At 38.1% G+C, this 15,037-nt stretch overlaps 1 protein-coding gene across 8 annotated transcripts in view; it reads right to left on the bottom strand.

The window, feature by feature from the left end:
- Nucleotides 1–15,037, bottom strand: part of TBCE (tubulin folding cofactor E) — a 36,007-nt gene that overhangs the window by 2,562 nt on the left and 18,408 nt on the right. For 5 of the 8 annotated variants that reach the window (XM_075146472.1, XM_075146471.1, XM_075146473.1 and 2 more), the window contains exons 5-15: nt 14,350–14,438; nt 13,570–13,669; nt 10,554–10,656; nt 4,744–4,820; nt 4,386–4,481; nt 3,778–3,978; nt 2,885–2,949; nt 2,730–2,794; nt 2,116–2,268; nt 1,311–1,464; nt 670–738 (exon numbers count right to left, since the gene is read on the bottom strand). In XM_075146472.1, coding sequence (XP_075002573.1) covers nt 670–738; nt 1,311–1,464; nt 2,116–2,268; nt 2,730–2,794; nt 2,885–2,949; nt 3,778–3,978; nt 4,386–4,481; nt 4,744–4,820; nt 10,554–10,656; nt 13,570–13,669; nt 14,350–14,438 — 1,172 coding nt within the window. Of the gene's footprint in view, nt 1–669; nt 739–1,310; nt 1,470–2,115; nt 2,269–2,729; nt 2,795–2,884; nt 2,950–3,777; nt 3,979–4,385; nt 4,482–4,743; nt 4,821–10,553; nt 10,657–13,569; nt 13,670–14,265; nt 14,439–15,037 lie in introns of those variants that run through there. The other 3 variants (XM_075146477.1, XM_075146475.1, XM_075146476.1) reach the window with 3 other exon arrangements.

Genomic DNA, 15,037 nt, shown 5'->3' with positions numbered 1-15,037 from the left:
TATTAGCCTAATTCTTTTACAGGGATTAAAAGACTCATCCTTAAAAAAGGTTTCTATTATTTCTAGCCAACTAGATTCTTTGTTCTATTTTGTCTTCCACCTAAATGCATTAGAATGTAATGTCTTAAAATACTATTTTTCCCATGGAGTAAAAAAAGGTTCAGTTCTTCTATCAACTGGGAAACAAAGCTAAGTGAATTTGTAAGTCTGGGATGTAACCTAGTTTAAATATGTAGACAGCCCCAAATACCAAAGCTACCCATACTTTTCTTGACTGTCCTAAAGTTAAGAAGCTATTTAAAAAAAAAAAAAAAACAAAAAAAAACCAGAAAATAGTGCAGCTATTGAGGTTAAAATCTCAAAGGTCTTCGGTAGAGAAGCCATTCACACTGGCAGAATGGAGTATTGATTACCTCTATTCTCCATTAAGTCTTAATTAAGCAAATCATTCGGCTTGGGTTGAGGGGGAAAGGAGATGGACTACACAGAAGCGGGTATCTAGTCAAACTCATTGATACACACAGTTCAGAGAAGCGGAATTACAAGCTGGAACCGTGACGTCTCAACAGCTTTGGAACCTTTTATTCTCCATATACACCCAGGAAACACTACGCTCGTAAAATACTTTAAATGCAGAAGGAACAATTTTGACCATTTCTGGCCTCTTACTCAGAAGCTGGTTTTTCAGAGTCAAAGGCTGTCGTCCCTTCAGTTCTCCTTCTTCAGGTGCACCATATTCTGTGTGAAGGAAAGCATGCATGTAGACATGAACCCTTCAAAGACTAAAACTCAACAGAAGACCCAAGAGCACTGTGGTGTTGGATCAGGCATGAGCCTGCTACTCGGTTCCCTCAGCAGCTAGGGGAATACTGCGTATAGAAAGTGGTAGGTGCCTGCAACGCTAAGTGCTGCAGACATCAGCCTTATCAACTGCTAGAGCATTTAGGAGGGCGCACAGGCATATGGGATGGGGTGGAGCAGGTGACAGGCACATGGAGGTGCTGCTTAACATTCCCACTTTAAAAAAGCCCCAGGTGGAGACAGGTGGGGCAGATGCTCACAGGTGTCATCCCTCAGGCAGTGGGCCCAAGTTCCAGAGGCAGCAGTGCCCAGAAGGGCGCAGTACTGTGCAGCTGCCCCACAGAAGCCAAAGCCATTCGCACACAGGCCTGCCAACAGGTGAGCTTTCCTAAGGCAGCAGAAGCACATCGAAAAAGCATCAAGGGGAAGGGAAACTGAAGAGAGACTGAACCAGTGCTGCCACAATGCCAGAAGCGAGGAAATGCCAATTTTACTGTACTTGCACTTACTAAGACAAAGCGATGGGTATCTCGGATGGGCAGCAAGAAATTCTTCGCTGGGTTTGTTTTTCTCTGGGTTCCAATTCCCACCAGCTGCTAACCAGTCATTTCCAAATATTTTGCGATAATCAAGCTCTGCTCCTTTTCTTTCAGCAGGAAGGATCTGTACTGACACAGGAACAGCACATAATATAATTATACAACTTTCCAGAGAAGAAAATCTAATTAATGACACTGACTTCTTGCTCTTACTTACTTACGTGTTCGGTATGTTTTAATGCTACCAAGAATCTTACAAGCCCTATCTCCAAGTACTGACTGATCCATAAATGAGTATCTAACCAAAGCTGTTACTGTATATGATGACGCAAGGATGGTTTTTGTAGCTATGGACAGATGCTGCTTCTGCCCTCTTTTATGATAAACATTTGTTATAAGTTTGATTTGGTTTAGATAATGCCATTTTCCTATTACAGAAGGCAAATGCTTATTTTGCTGTCACTGAAACAGATTAAACTATGCTGCCTTTTTTTTTTTTTTTGGCCCGAGTATGGTTTTTGTAACAGTCCTGCAACTTCAACACGACTCGAGCACTTGAAAAAAACCACCATTCCTCCATCTTGTCATAGTCCCCACTGAGTTAGCAGCGTTCACAAACAGGGCTGGATCTTGTAGCCCTACCGAGTGCCCCACTGACTAGGCGGTGGAATAGCCGGCTCTTTACTTTTCCTGCGCCCAAACAAGCAGTAATCTTAAAAGAAACTGAAAACAATTCCTCAGGCAATGATTTAATGTTTTTCCCCATGCCACGTACCTCAGACTTGTTCAAAACCTCCAATTGACTTATCTTGGCAATAATTAGCTGTCTCAGGGTCTCTGGGTTCTTCTCTGTGTCCATGAAAGGGTTATTGTGACACTGCAGTGACTGCAAACTTGGCAGTTTATCAAGCTCATTGATCGATGACCACTGAAATGGAAGGGAGGAAACATAAAACATACTTCATTTCAGAACAATACACAGTAACATTGACTTTTCCTGTACAATGACCAGTCTGAAACTATTCTTCTGGTCAGCAGAAGCAATTGCTTTCATCCTGTTCATTTAGCTAAGGAAAAAAATGCATTACATTTAATTGGGGGGGGGGGGGGGAAGAGGAACTACTCAGCATTTTAGATCATTAGAATTCTGCGAGAGGAATTATAAGGTAGCAGAGGGATATGACTAGCTACCATAAACATGTTTAACTGAGACATTAAGAAATGTTTTTAAATCTTTAAATTATGCCTCTGTGTTGATCAAAGTATTCAATAGTTACCTCAGGATCTTACACATACAATCAAAGAAATTTTAAAAAAGCTAATTGCAAGTTACTCTTAAACAAAGATACACGTATTTACAAAATGTGAAACTATCAGAGTCTAGCCTACCTGTGATATTTTATTGTCATTTATTGCAAGGCGTTTTAGTGAAGGAAACATTTTAGTCTTGCATCCTAGGAAACAAAGTAAATTTACAAGACAATAGTGAAAACTTTAAATAAACAGAATTATAAAGCTACAAATAAATTATTTCTTTTACATACCAAATCCAGCATCAGGAAAGTGTATAGAAGATATTCCAGTGTTTCTAAGTATTAGCTGTTCTAACCTGAAATTTAATAGATACAATGATTACTGTACATACACGGGAAGTTTTCTGTAAAGACATACTACCTCAATTTTTCTTTTAAATAAAGATCTAAAAAACTTTTGACACGACGCATAATCGCTGACAAATGAACAGCAGTTTCACAGACAGTAGCCAGACTTCAGCAGAGTGTTCAGGGAATAAATTTTCCCAGAGAATAAGTGCAGTAATTTCAAGCTTTCAAAATGGCTCCTGGATTTAAATGGTGTGATTTTCCAAATGATTTTTTTACATAGCTTGTGGCTATTTAAAATCATGGCTGCTATTTTGGTGTACAGTGCAAGATAATAATTCCTCAAATAAGCAAAACTATTGTATTAGTCCCACAATTTTCCAGCCACTGCGATTGACGTGCTTAAGGAACACACACCTGCTTTCCCTGGATGCTAACCCCAAAGCAAGGAATCACAGCTCAAGCGTGTAACTACCATAAAGACACTGCTATTGAGAGTACAGTAAAGCAGAAGGATCTGCGTAAAGGGTATAACCACAGACATTCTTTTGAGAAAGCGGAAATACATTTACCCCATGCAGTATGGGAATTATACTGTTTGGGCTTGGTTTTTGATGTTTGTTTTTTTGTTTTTGGGTTTTTTTTTTAAATTTTGAAGCATGTCTCTTTCAAAGTCTTTAAGCTACCCCCAAAAAGCACTAAACTTCCAAAAGAGAGTGCCTGTGCAGAGGACGTGCCACACACTTCTACCAGTAGAGCAACAACAGTAACCTTCCCCGTGGTTAATGATCAAGAGGTAACAGAGACAGGGAAGAATTATCACCACACTTTTTTACCTCCCTCCAACCCCTCTCTGTTTTGCTTTCTTTACAAAGGACAAAGCAGTAGGCACCATGGGTGTAAAGCGCTCATGGCAAGCGTCCATCACCAACGATCTGTCGTGTGTCAGCCTCAGGAGTGACACCTTCCAACAAACAGCCCAACAGCTTTCCACAGGCTCAAACGACCCCGAGATGGCTGTGTGGCTACAGATGAACCTGCATCACACTGTCGTGGTCAGAAAACTTTCTAAGAAACGACTTCATAGCTCCTTTGCTTTGCCACTCCACACAAACTCTACAGTTTATCCATCTTGGTTAAAACCCTGTGCATACTAATATATAAAGAACTTAGTAATGTGATAAATCACTTTTGTTTCATAAGTATATAACGAAAACTAATAACATACAGCTTAAGAATGTGTTACTGTACAACAAAAATAACATTATATTAAAATAGCTCAATTAAAAAATTCAGTTACTCTCCTCAAGAGGGCAAAATGCCTCTATTTCAAGATTCCATAGATCTTACATGCAACATCAATACTATCATATTTCAGTCAACAAAGACTATGGGGATGAATATCCAGGACGAAGAATTTCCAGGAAATTCATTTAACAGCTACCTGGGAAGATGTGCTATTAGATGCAGCTGATTTCCTTCCAGTAACTGGTTGTCTGAAAGGTCTAACAACTTCAGGGTCTGCAGGACGTTATCAGGCCTACCACATTGGACAAAAACAAACACAAATGCAGAACATTTAAAGTTATTTGTTAGTGAAAATACTACTTTTCTAAGTATATAACTGCATGCAAATAATTGCGTACATTTATAAATGTTTTGAAGTATATCACGTGAAGTTTGCATCAGTTATTTTACAATTATGTCGTGGTGATGTAAACATTACAGGAATGTAACTTTATCTGCTATGTAACTTTGCAGTACCTCAGTCACAAACGACTGACTTATGTTACTCATCTTACCTTTCCAAAACTGTAATATTATTAGAAGTAAGGTACAATTCTTCGAGTGCTGGCCATCCTGGAGCACAAAGAACCACCTAAGAGCAAAACTTCATTTAATATAACAAAAGTTGGGAAAAATTATTCCAGAAATTATACTTTATGCAGATTTCCTCAGAACATGTTCAGAACAAGCCATAGCTCCCAAAAACAGAGAAGCAAGTGTTACAGATTGCCTAGCCCTCCCTTTCTTCCAGCTGGCTCTTTCCTGTGTCTGGATCTACCAGCACGGATGACATCAAAGGGGTTCTGCAGAGTCACAGGACTTAGAGTTCCAGGCTTGAGGCTAGTAGCTGCTCTACCTCCGACTGTATGGCCTGGAAACTGAGCGCATTTTATTCAATAGGATAGATTTTCCCTGTGTTGAGGTGAGGAAATGGCAGTATATACTTGACTGCTAATGGTTCTGGAACTTCTGCACATCTCATCAGGTCTGACAGACTTTTAAAATGTCTTAATTTATCAGAGCTTGAAAGCTTCTCTGTCATGCCAGCACATGAAACCACTAACAACCAAGAACTGCATTAAGTCAGCACATATCCTGAAGTTTTCAAGTACTCTAAAGAAAAAAAATTGGTTCAAAAAGGCTATAAATTGAACAAAGATGCATTTGTTTTAGATCTTATGTCTTGAAATTACATAAAAATTATTATTTTACTTTATAAAGATTTATTTTTTGCAAACATCTACAGCAGATAACACAACTTTTAAAAATAAACAATTATTACAAAGCAATAGAAATTGCTGGCATAAACCCCAGTTTTGTATGCAATTATGACAGCGTCAAAAATTTTGCACTTTTAGCAAATGGAGTTCCATAAGCACTGGAACTGACTGGTTTTCTACAGATTTGTGCCTGTGAATCGCAAATTACTTTTTTCACTGAGGTTTTTCTTGTGTGTATTCTCCAGAGTCAAATTAAGTGTGAGCTCATCCTGCTACTCCTTCCTTGGTTAGGAAACTTAGAGGGGCTCCTTCCTCCATCTACATTCCTATTTTCTTGGAACTTGTAGGTAGTAAATTTTTTTTAAGCCCCCACCTCCTTTCAAAATGTGTTTGCAATTGGCTAGCAGATTCAAAGTTTTGAGATGCAAGAACACAGACATACTCACGTACAGCAAAATCGCCTAAAGCTTGTTTTTACAGGAGGTTACAAAGGCTACAAAGCAGTGAAGTTCAGAGATCTGAACAATCAAATTCCATTTGTTATGTATATAGCTAACCAATTCTCCTATAAATGTCCACTATCCTAGACACCAAAAAGCCTCCTTTAATCAACTATTCTTCATTCTTTCCGTTACAGCTGTATAAAGTTATACAGCTGGATAACTGGAGTTATACAACTGTCTCATCATATATACAATACGAAATGTTAACACTTGAGATCTCTTCAAGCGGCGGTTTATGATTTGGGGCTCAACTGCTTCACACCCAAATATGAAACATCATCCTGCTGCCATATCTGCAACACATGTAAACTTATAAACTCAGATGTAACAACTTCTGCTCCAGAGCAAGAGCAGGAAACACCAATATTTTACCTCTTTAATTTGGATAGTGTTTCCCTATGTCAACAAAACAGACCAAAATAGTTGTATCTGTCACTGATGAGGAAGCATGAAAAGAAGCCTGCAGAGTCAAAAGAAATCAGGTGCATGTTCACTACAGAGAACCTTTGGGGGATTCCCCCCAAAAGCCCTGCGTTGTGGTGGGTGGAATAGAAAAACTGCACAGAACTGAAGCATCGGAAGACTTTTCAATAGACTGACCAAATGACTAGAAAATTGCCAAAACCGAATGATAGTCACATCACAATTCTAAGAAACTCAAATTGCCAAATTTTCAACTATTGCTTAAAACAGCTTCCATACAGAAACAAAAGTTCACAGATCTGACACCGAATTAACACTCAGGAAAAATCGGGGGCTTGTTGTGGACAGCTGGTGGGGAGGTTGGGACGTGGAGTTGGCCAGTGGAGTAGCCACTGCTGATCAAAAAAGAAAAATGGAAATCCAAGACCTATTGCATAAGAAATAAAGACAGTAAGAAACAATTGTCACCATGTAAGTCCATGATGTTCCCATATTTTTAGCCTCTTTATGCCAGGAAGCAAATAATATAAATGGGAAAGGCACAAAGAAGCTTAACAAGAGTCATCAAAGCCATGAAACAGAGAATGGCTGTTCTCAGTTACTTGCATATAAAATATTGGGAGTTATTAGATGAAATTATTAGGCAGCAAGATCAAAAACCAAAAAGGATATTTTTTCATACGGCACATAACTAAACTGAAGTTAAAAGATGTGGATATCAAAATTTTCAAATGGGTTCTTAATACAGTTAGATAAATCATGAAACAAAAAATCCACAAAGATTAATTAAATACAGATATACAGTCTCCAGCTCAGGAAGCCCCAGAATTCCAGATTACTTTATAAGAAGCTCTTAGCATATGCTTGCCCTTTGCCTAGAATTTTTCCCAACTACCTGCTACTTGCCAGTGTCAGAAACGTGATCCTGCACCTCTGCTCTAACCGAGATTTTTCTTTTACCCTGTATAATAATAGATTATTTTATAAATATAAGATCTTAGTTTGAAAACAGAATGACAAATATAACATTATGATCTAAATGCTGAATAAGAAAAAATGTTTTTGGAGCCATAAATATGAATTCATTACTCTTAAATGCATTAATTCAGTTTCTAAGTCAATGGTTTTTAACTGTAAGATATTTTACAGGACATCTTTCCCCCTTGAAGGTTGTATGTTACCTTGTGAACAATCAATCGACAATTATACAGTAATAAGCTCTTTTACTGATATATTAATAGAAATCTCAGATGTATTTAGATATATGCATATAATATACTAATGAAAACTTTTTGGAAAACTGATGCTCAAGGCATGTAAATGTGGAGTTATGCATATTGCATTAACAGTTAAGCATGTCCCTCTACTGTGAAAAATATTTCAAACCAGAGGAACAAATGAAAAAAAAACCATAAGTTTTCTCTTCTTTTTTAAAACTATCCCCATGCCATATATTCTTACATATGGCAATAAGTTATCTTGAAATGCTGTTCACTGTTTTCTAGACTTTCTAGAATTTTCAGACTTTGCTTATATTCCCATTCGCAATCACTGAATTTCTCTTTTGCCTGGATCATATTCATTATTATTTTCTACTAAAAGGTTGACTTTTCAAAGTAACTCCCCATATAGCTTAAGCAGCAACATTTTCAAGTGGTTTGTTCACAGAGTATTAATGTCAGGTAGGTCCCTTTATTTTTTCCCTTTTGTTTGGCTGCCCTGGAACACCACTTTTAAGGACAGGCTTATGTCTCTCCACTTATAAGGGAATGAATCAAACAAATTTCAATTTTATAAAAAAGATTTCTGAACCAAAAATGCCTCTACCGCCTATGATGAATCGTCAGCTAGCACAGAGTTTCAAAACCAAATGCAAAAGCTACATAATTTTAAACTGCTCTGACTAACCTGGGGCTTCTCTCTGAAACTTAGTTACCCCTAGAGTACTCTAATCTGCCTGAAGCAATGGCTCTGACCAGCCTTTCGGCCACCCTGGTATGGAGGAGAGCTGCTGGCAGCTGCCAACATTTTAAACACCACAATGCACAGATTTACTCTGATGAGCACTAGATGACATTTAAAGTGCTTGTATCCACTTAATTCTTCCATTCACTTCACCATTCATATCTCTGCTGTTACAGAAGGACTATCAACTGTCCTAGCATAAACCCCACTGATAGTTTAAGAGCACAGTGAATGGCTCACGGCTTAGACAGGTGCACTCTTCGCTGGGTAAAAAACTGGCCGGACGGCCGAGCCCAGAGAGCTGTGGTGAACGGAGTTAAATCCAGTTGGCGGCCGGTCACGAGCGGTGTTCCCCAGGGCTCAGTACTGGGGCCGGTCCTGTTCAACATCTTTATCAACGATCTGGATGAGGGGATCGAGTGCTCCCTCAGTAAGTTTGCAGACGACACCAAGCTGGGCGGGAGTGTTGATCTGCTGGAGGGCAGGAAGGCTCTGCAGAGGGACCTGGACAGGCTGGATCCATGGGCTGAGGCCAACTGTATGAGGTTCAACAAGGCCAAGTGCCGGGTCCTGCACTTCGGCCACAACAACCCCAGGCAACGCTACAGGCTTGGGGAAGAGTGGCTGGAAAGCTGCCCAGAGGAAAAGGACCTGGGGGTGCTGGTTGACAGCCGGCTGAACATGAGCCGGCAGTGTGCCCAGGTGGCCAAGAAGGCCAATGGCATCCTGGCCTGTATCAGAAATAGTGTGGCCAGCAGGAGCAGGGAGGTGATCGTGCCCCTGTACTCGGCACTGGTGAGGCCGCACCTCGAATCCTGTGTTCAGTTTTGGGCCCCTCACTACAAGAAGGACATGGAGGTGCTGGAGCGTGTCCAGAGAAGGGCAACAAAGCTGGTGAAGGGACTGGAGCACAAGTCTTGTGAGGAGCGGCTGAGGGAACTGGGACTGTTTAGCCTGGAGAAGAGGAGGCTGAGGGGAGACCTCATCGCGCTCTACAACTACCTGAAAGGAGGTTGTAGTGAGGTGGGGGTTGGTCTCTTCTCCCAAGTAACCAGCGATAGGACGAGAGGAAATGGCCTCAGGTTGTGCCAAGGGAGGTTTAGATTGGACATTAGGAAAAATTTCTTTACTGAAAGAGCGGTCAGGCCTTGGAACAGGCTGCCCAGGGAAGGGGTTGAGTCACCATCCCTGGAAGTATTTAAAAGACGTGTAGATGAGGCCCTTAGGGACATGGTGTAGTGGGCATGGTGTGTTGGGCTGACGGTTGGACACGATGATCTTAGAGGTCTTTTCCAACCTGTATGATTCTATGATTCTATGACACTAAACAAAGATATAGCAATGACCCTCCTCTAGCCCTGCTGCAGGAGAAGAGAATGAAGAAGTTTCTTGCTACTTAACTCAAACCCCAGTTTTGCTAAGTGCGATATTACTGGATAGTGGCTGACAGCAAAAATCTGAAAATTCAGGTAATTTCACAATGCAGTACATACAAAATCTGCCCTGTTGGCTGGAATTTACAAGCCATTATAAGTAACGTGGCACTACTGAGATGTGCTTCATAAGCCCCGTCTCTGAAAAAAGACCCACTGCTAACATATTTGACAACAGGACTTCATTCTTAATAAGACACCATATTAGGGGAGAGTCATTTAAATGTTTGCATGTTTCAGTCCCTGAAACAAGTCAGAGCTTTGTTTATACTGTGCTATATCTGTGTTGCATATCACCAGGCATCACGTATTTCAAGAATTGTCAATATGTGCAAAGATACTAAGCCAATCTCCTGCTGATGCAAAGTGATGCCAAAAAAAGTACTTTGTGTCATAATGACATACGTTCTTTCCATTTGCATTTGTTCTATCACATGCATAAAAACACAGATAAACCTATAGTAACTACAAGGAAACAAAAAGTTTTCATTCACACAAACCTTTGGGACATGAAGTTATATTATACTTCAACTGCTTTATCTTGACTTGGTAATTTACAAATGTAGATGAAGTTAAATGTTTCTTATTAAACTCCTGCGCCAATATAACTTCCTACATTATTTAGGAACTACATTAGTTACTATGTAACTAATACAGTTATGCCACAGCACCTTTTCTAAGGATGATTACATTTCAGTAGAATAATATAATGTTTATTGTGCTTTCCTTGCCTCAGAAACCTAATAATATAAATAAAAACAAAACCAAGAAAGATTATTACCTCCGTCCATGTTATCTCAGTTTGATTAAGTGCCAGAATCTTCAATTTTGAAAATACACCAGATACAGAAGTTGATGTAGTTGGAAATTTCATTTTGTTTTCACTGTGTAACAGAATAATTATTAGCATAATGAATAATTGCATTTATTTAAGTCACTAATTTGGAATTACATATTAAAGACAAAAACAATTTACACAAAAAAATTTAAAAAGTCACTGCCAAGGTGTCACATATTTTAAAATATTACAAAATATCCTTCTAGTTATGTTCAAACATACTCTTTCCTAATTTACTTTCCTACTTCATGAATGCATATTTATTCATCTGTGGCCGCCTTCCCCCCTTTTCCTCCCCTAAGTTTTGAATATGAAAAGAATGATTTTCATTAATATTAAATGAAACAAAGTCAGATTTTGGGCTTAAACTCCTTAGTGTCAATTGAAAATAAAGAGCCTATATGACTATCCAGACCCCAGTAAAACAAAAGGATGTAAAATCCACTCTCAATAGCAAAATATCACTATAAAATAGTTAAAAGATTCTCAAATCTGCAGTCTTCAAATTAGTTTTCATTACTCACCGCCAGACAAAAGTTTTTATTTCTTTCCTAAAGTCTCATCTACCTGCATATTATGATAAAAATCTCTCAGTGTAGTTATATTTATATACTTAGGGGTTAAATTTCCCCATTTAAACAAGCTCTTAGAGAGCTAGTGGATGGCTAATCACTTTTATTCTTCTTCCAACATTCCTTGCACAAAAAATTCAGAAACAGACTTACCTGCTAATGTCTTTCTTTTTTTAAAGTAAACAGAAGGTCCAAACAATAAAAAACAAATTCAGACTTTTTCAGTTTGTAGTCATAAGCATCAGATTCCAACATCAATCCCATTTTGCTTTCCAATTTTATCACAAATAACTTCTGAAAACCCTTCAGTCTAGACTACACTTCTCAACAATGAAAAACTGAAAAAATTATTCTAGGTAAATTAAAATAAATTCTCTGTATTCTCATGCATGCTGACAATAATAAATCACGACATATGCTCCAGGCAAAGTTAAATTTACAAATAGCACCCAGGTTGCAAACAGCTGTTCAGTGCTAATATTGAAGAAAATAGAACACCTACAATTATTTAAAAAATACATTTTTGTCACATTAACTATAAGAACAAATACAAAAACTGGGGTCACTTTTTTATTAAATTAACTTGGTATTTATTTCAATTTAGCTTGCATCACTTTCAATTGTTTTAGCTACGTTGTGTGTACTGTACAATGAAGGCTTTGGAAGCTGCTGATGTCAACACAGATCTCCAAGACTGAAAAAAAAAAGTCGTATTTTGGGTTTCTGCCTTCAGTCCTATTGTCTTCAATGACTAGTACAACCTCCGAAACAGCTGAACAACTCTGCTTAAAGAGTCAGCAGTCAAGGTATTAACCTTGACCTAAAGTTATAGCTATAACATTCACTTCACAAAATTAGTGGTTTAGGCTGCTACCTATTTACAAACTTTAATCCATTGTATTAAAATTATTCTGGCATGTGCCAGTTACAGTGTATAGGTGTGTTCTAGAAATGTTCTTTATTTTGAAATTATTTTGTGAATTCTTTCTTGTTTCGATGGAATTGCAGCTTTCCTCCCTCCTTTTCCAAGGTCATCACTGTACAAGAGATTTTCCCCTAGGTCTGTTACCATGGTCTACAGTTCTTATCAGCATTATTTCAGGACAGGAATAGGCTGGGTCTTGGGATACTTAAGGTTTGGTTAAAGCAATATGGATATTTTAGTTTGGTGTCAAGACACTGTTGGTAAAGCACCATTCTTAAACAAAAGTGGGCTCCTAAATAAAGACTTGCCTGGGCAGTTAGAATATATCAACAATAATAAAACGCAGAGATAAAGTCTTAAGACACTTGGAATGACTTTAAAAGACAATGAATATATATTTACTTTACAGTTTTTCCATGCAGAAAAAAATTTCTAAGCTCATGGAAAAAAAACCCAAACAGGTTTGCAAACTCAGAAGGCAAACAGATAGCTACTGCTAAACCTAACTAAAATGCTAAGCGAGATTTTTAAGTGATAAGGATGTGTAACTAGTGCTTTCACAGGCAGGCTGCAAACTCCTGCAGCAGTGCCACCTCAAGGTCTTGGCTTCTTCTGAGGGGCCCATCTGCCAGCGGAGTCCCCTCACCTTGCCAGTGCCATGCACAAGTATCCAGAGAGTCAGACCTGCTGCACGTGCACACAGCAAATTTGGCTAAGTCTGCTGTGAAGCTGGTCTCCTTGCTGCAAGCCAGACTCACTGCACACATGCAATGTGGATGCATACGCATGTTAAGTCAGTTCTGTCTTGGGGCAAACTAAGCTTTAAAATCAAGAGAATTAATTGTCTTAGATGCCACAGAAATGTATAAGGGCATCTTATGACGCTGTAAACCTAAGTTTCTATACTCCCTGTTTCCTCATTTCTATAAAAGTACTCTTGAGTAATTTTTTTTACCTTCAGTCTAACTGCTTAAAAAAGTCTACAGCACCCTGTAAAAATCTATAATGCATTTTAATCCCGTCTCCCTGGCCAACAAGCCAATTTGCGTAAAAATGATGAAATCTGTTATGTAGAACACATTGACAAATGCCTAAATTCCTGTAAATGTTTAATGGCTGAAATCTGTATTCTGTTTTTCAGACAACTGTGATTTTTCTAATTTTACAAAACTCCAGTCAACACCCATCTGTCCCAAGCGCTCCTCCAGAATTTAGTTTTACATAGGTGCTAAACTCCTAGGGTTCTAGTCTTTCCTTGAAAAGGGATGTCTGAAAAATATAGCACACATACAAGTTGTTTAAGGACAAGATTTTTTAAAAAAGTATTAAAAAACTTAGCTCCCATTAAAATGAGTATTGAGGCATGCAGTTACCTTTAGAAAGCTGACCCCGTAACTAAAAGAGCCTCTTCTTTTTTGTCCCTACCCCAAAGGAACAGAAACCCAAATATGAATATTTATACCTGATATTAAGTGTTTCCAGATTTTGAACTTGAGAAGCAATAGCTGTTACTGTCTCCCAAGATGATATCAGATTTTTTGATAGATTTATATGCCTGATATCTGAAATTTCACATTAAGAAAAAGAAACCTATCTCAAACCTGAACTTCCTTTTTTTGAAATTAGAATTAGGATTTGGTTTTGAATCAAATAAACAGAAATAGATTACACTGGTTTGGACTAAGAGATACTGCTGCTCAGTTACAGCAAATTTTATTTTGATTTGTGGTATGGAAATGGCTTATAGTTTTATAAAAGAGCTTAACTTTACAAATCCTAAAATGGATTAATTTCTGTATTGACAGGAACTCTTACCAGTCCTTATAAATGAACAAATAATACCTGTTTTGTATTTCTGTACCATCACTACAACATGCAGTATATTGAATACATTATTTATTATATATTGGAAACCTCTAGTGCCTTTTGTATTTTTATGGGGTTATCTATACTAGAGTTAAATATAAAAAAAAACCCCATTGATGGAGCCTTCTGAAATTGCAGTCACAGTAGCAACCTATGACAATATTTCTATTTTTATCCACAATTCGCATTCCCTCTCAAAAATTGTAGGCATCTACTTTTTAACTCTGTAAACAGTGCATTAAGCTTCTAAATATAAACTGCAGTTTTAAACTTCTTTTTAATAAAAGGATACAAATATAATTCATTGACGTGAACACTTGGAATGCTAAAATATGTACTTTTTTGTGGTATCATGTAATATAGCAAAAAAGGATACTAGCACACGTTCTGCTGATTTCCTCTTTCTGACCAGCGTGGCTCACTGCACACTCACGCACCGAGATATCTACCAGTTGGTTCAGTTGGCTAAATGAGAAAGAACATTCTGTTAAGTAATCTTCAAACAGAAATAGGTACGTTATATAAATACCTGGTTGTTACGACTAAATAATACCCTTTTCATACATGCATTTCGTCTCCTTTAGAATTAGCAATGTGCAGATTGTTACATTGCAGTGTCTTTCTTACTTGCAAACAGACACATCTCCTCTATTTTTTGCCTTTACATTGCTACTACAAAATAGGTCTGGTTGAACCACAACCTCCACCCCCCAAAAAAACTCAAGCAACCCTCATCCAACTGAGACTGCCACCTACTGAACTCGTACCTCTCTGCTGTTGGAGGTCATTAAAACTGCAATCTATTACACATCATTCAGTTACTTCCTTTCTTACCCTTCCAGATAAATGAACATGACATGAACTGACTGAAAGACTTCTCCACTAGTAGTACAGTGACTTTCTGCCTTCCCTCTCTTAGTTACAAAGTCATTACTGATATGAGTAAACAAAGATGAAATAATACTGTACAATATTAAGAAAATACTAAAATACATTTATTTAAAGAGGACCATGCAGGTGTATAATGATTGCCAGTATCGTGATAATTTATCTCACTCATTCCT

Source organism: Calonectris borealis, chromosome 3, assembly GCF_964195595.1.
Source record: "Calonectris borealis chromosome 3, bCalBor7.hap1.2, whole genome shotgun sequence".
NCBI lineage: Eukaryota > Metazoa > Chordata > Aves > Procellariiformes > Procellariidae > Calonectris > Calonectris borealis.
This window is presented reverse-complemented; position numbering and strand designations above follow the sequence as displayed.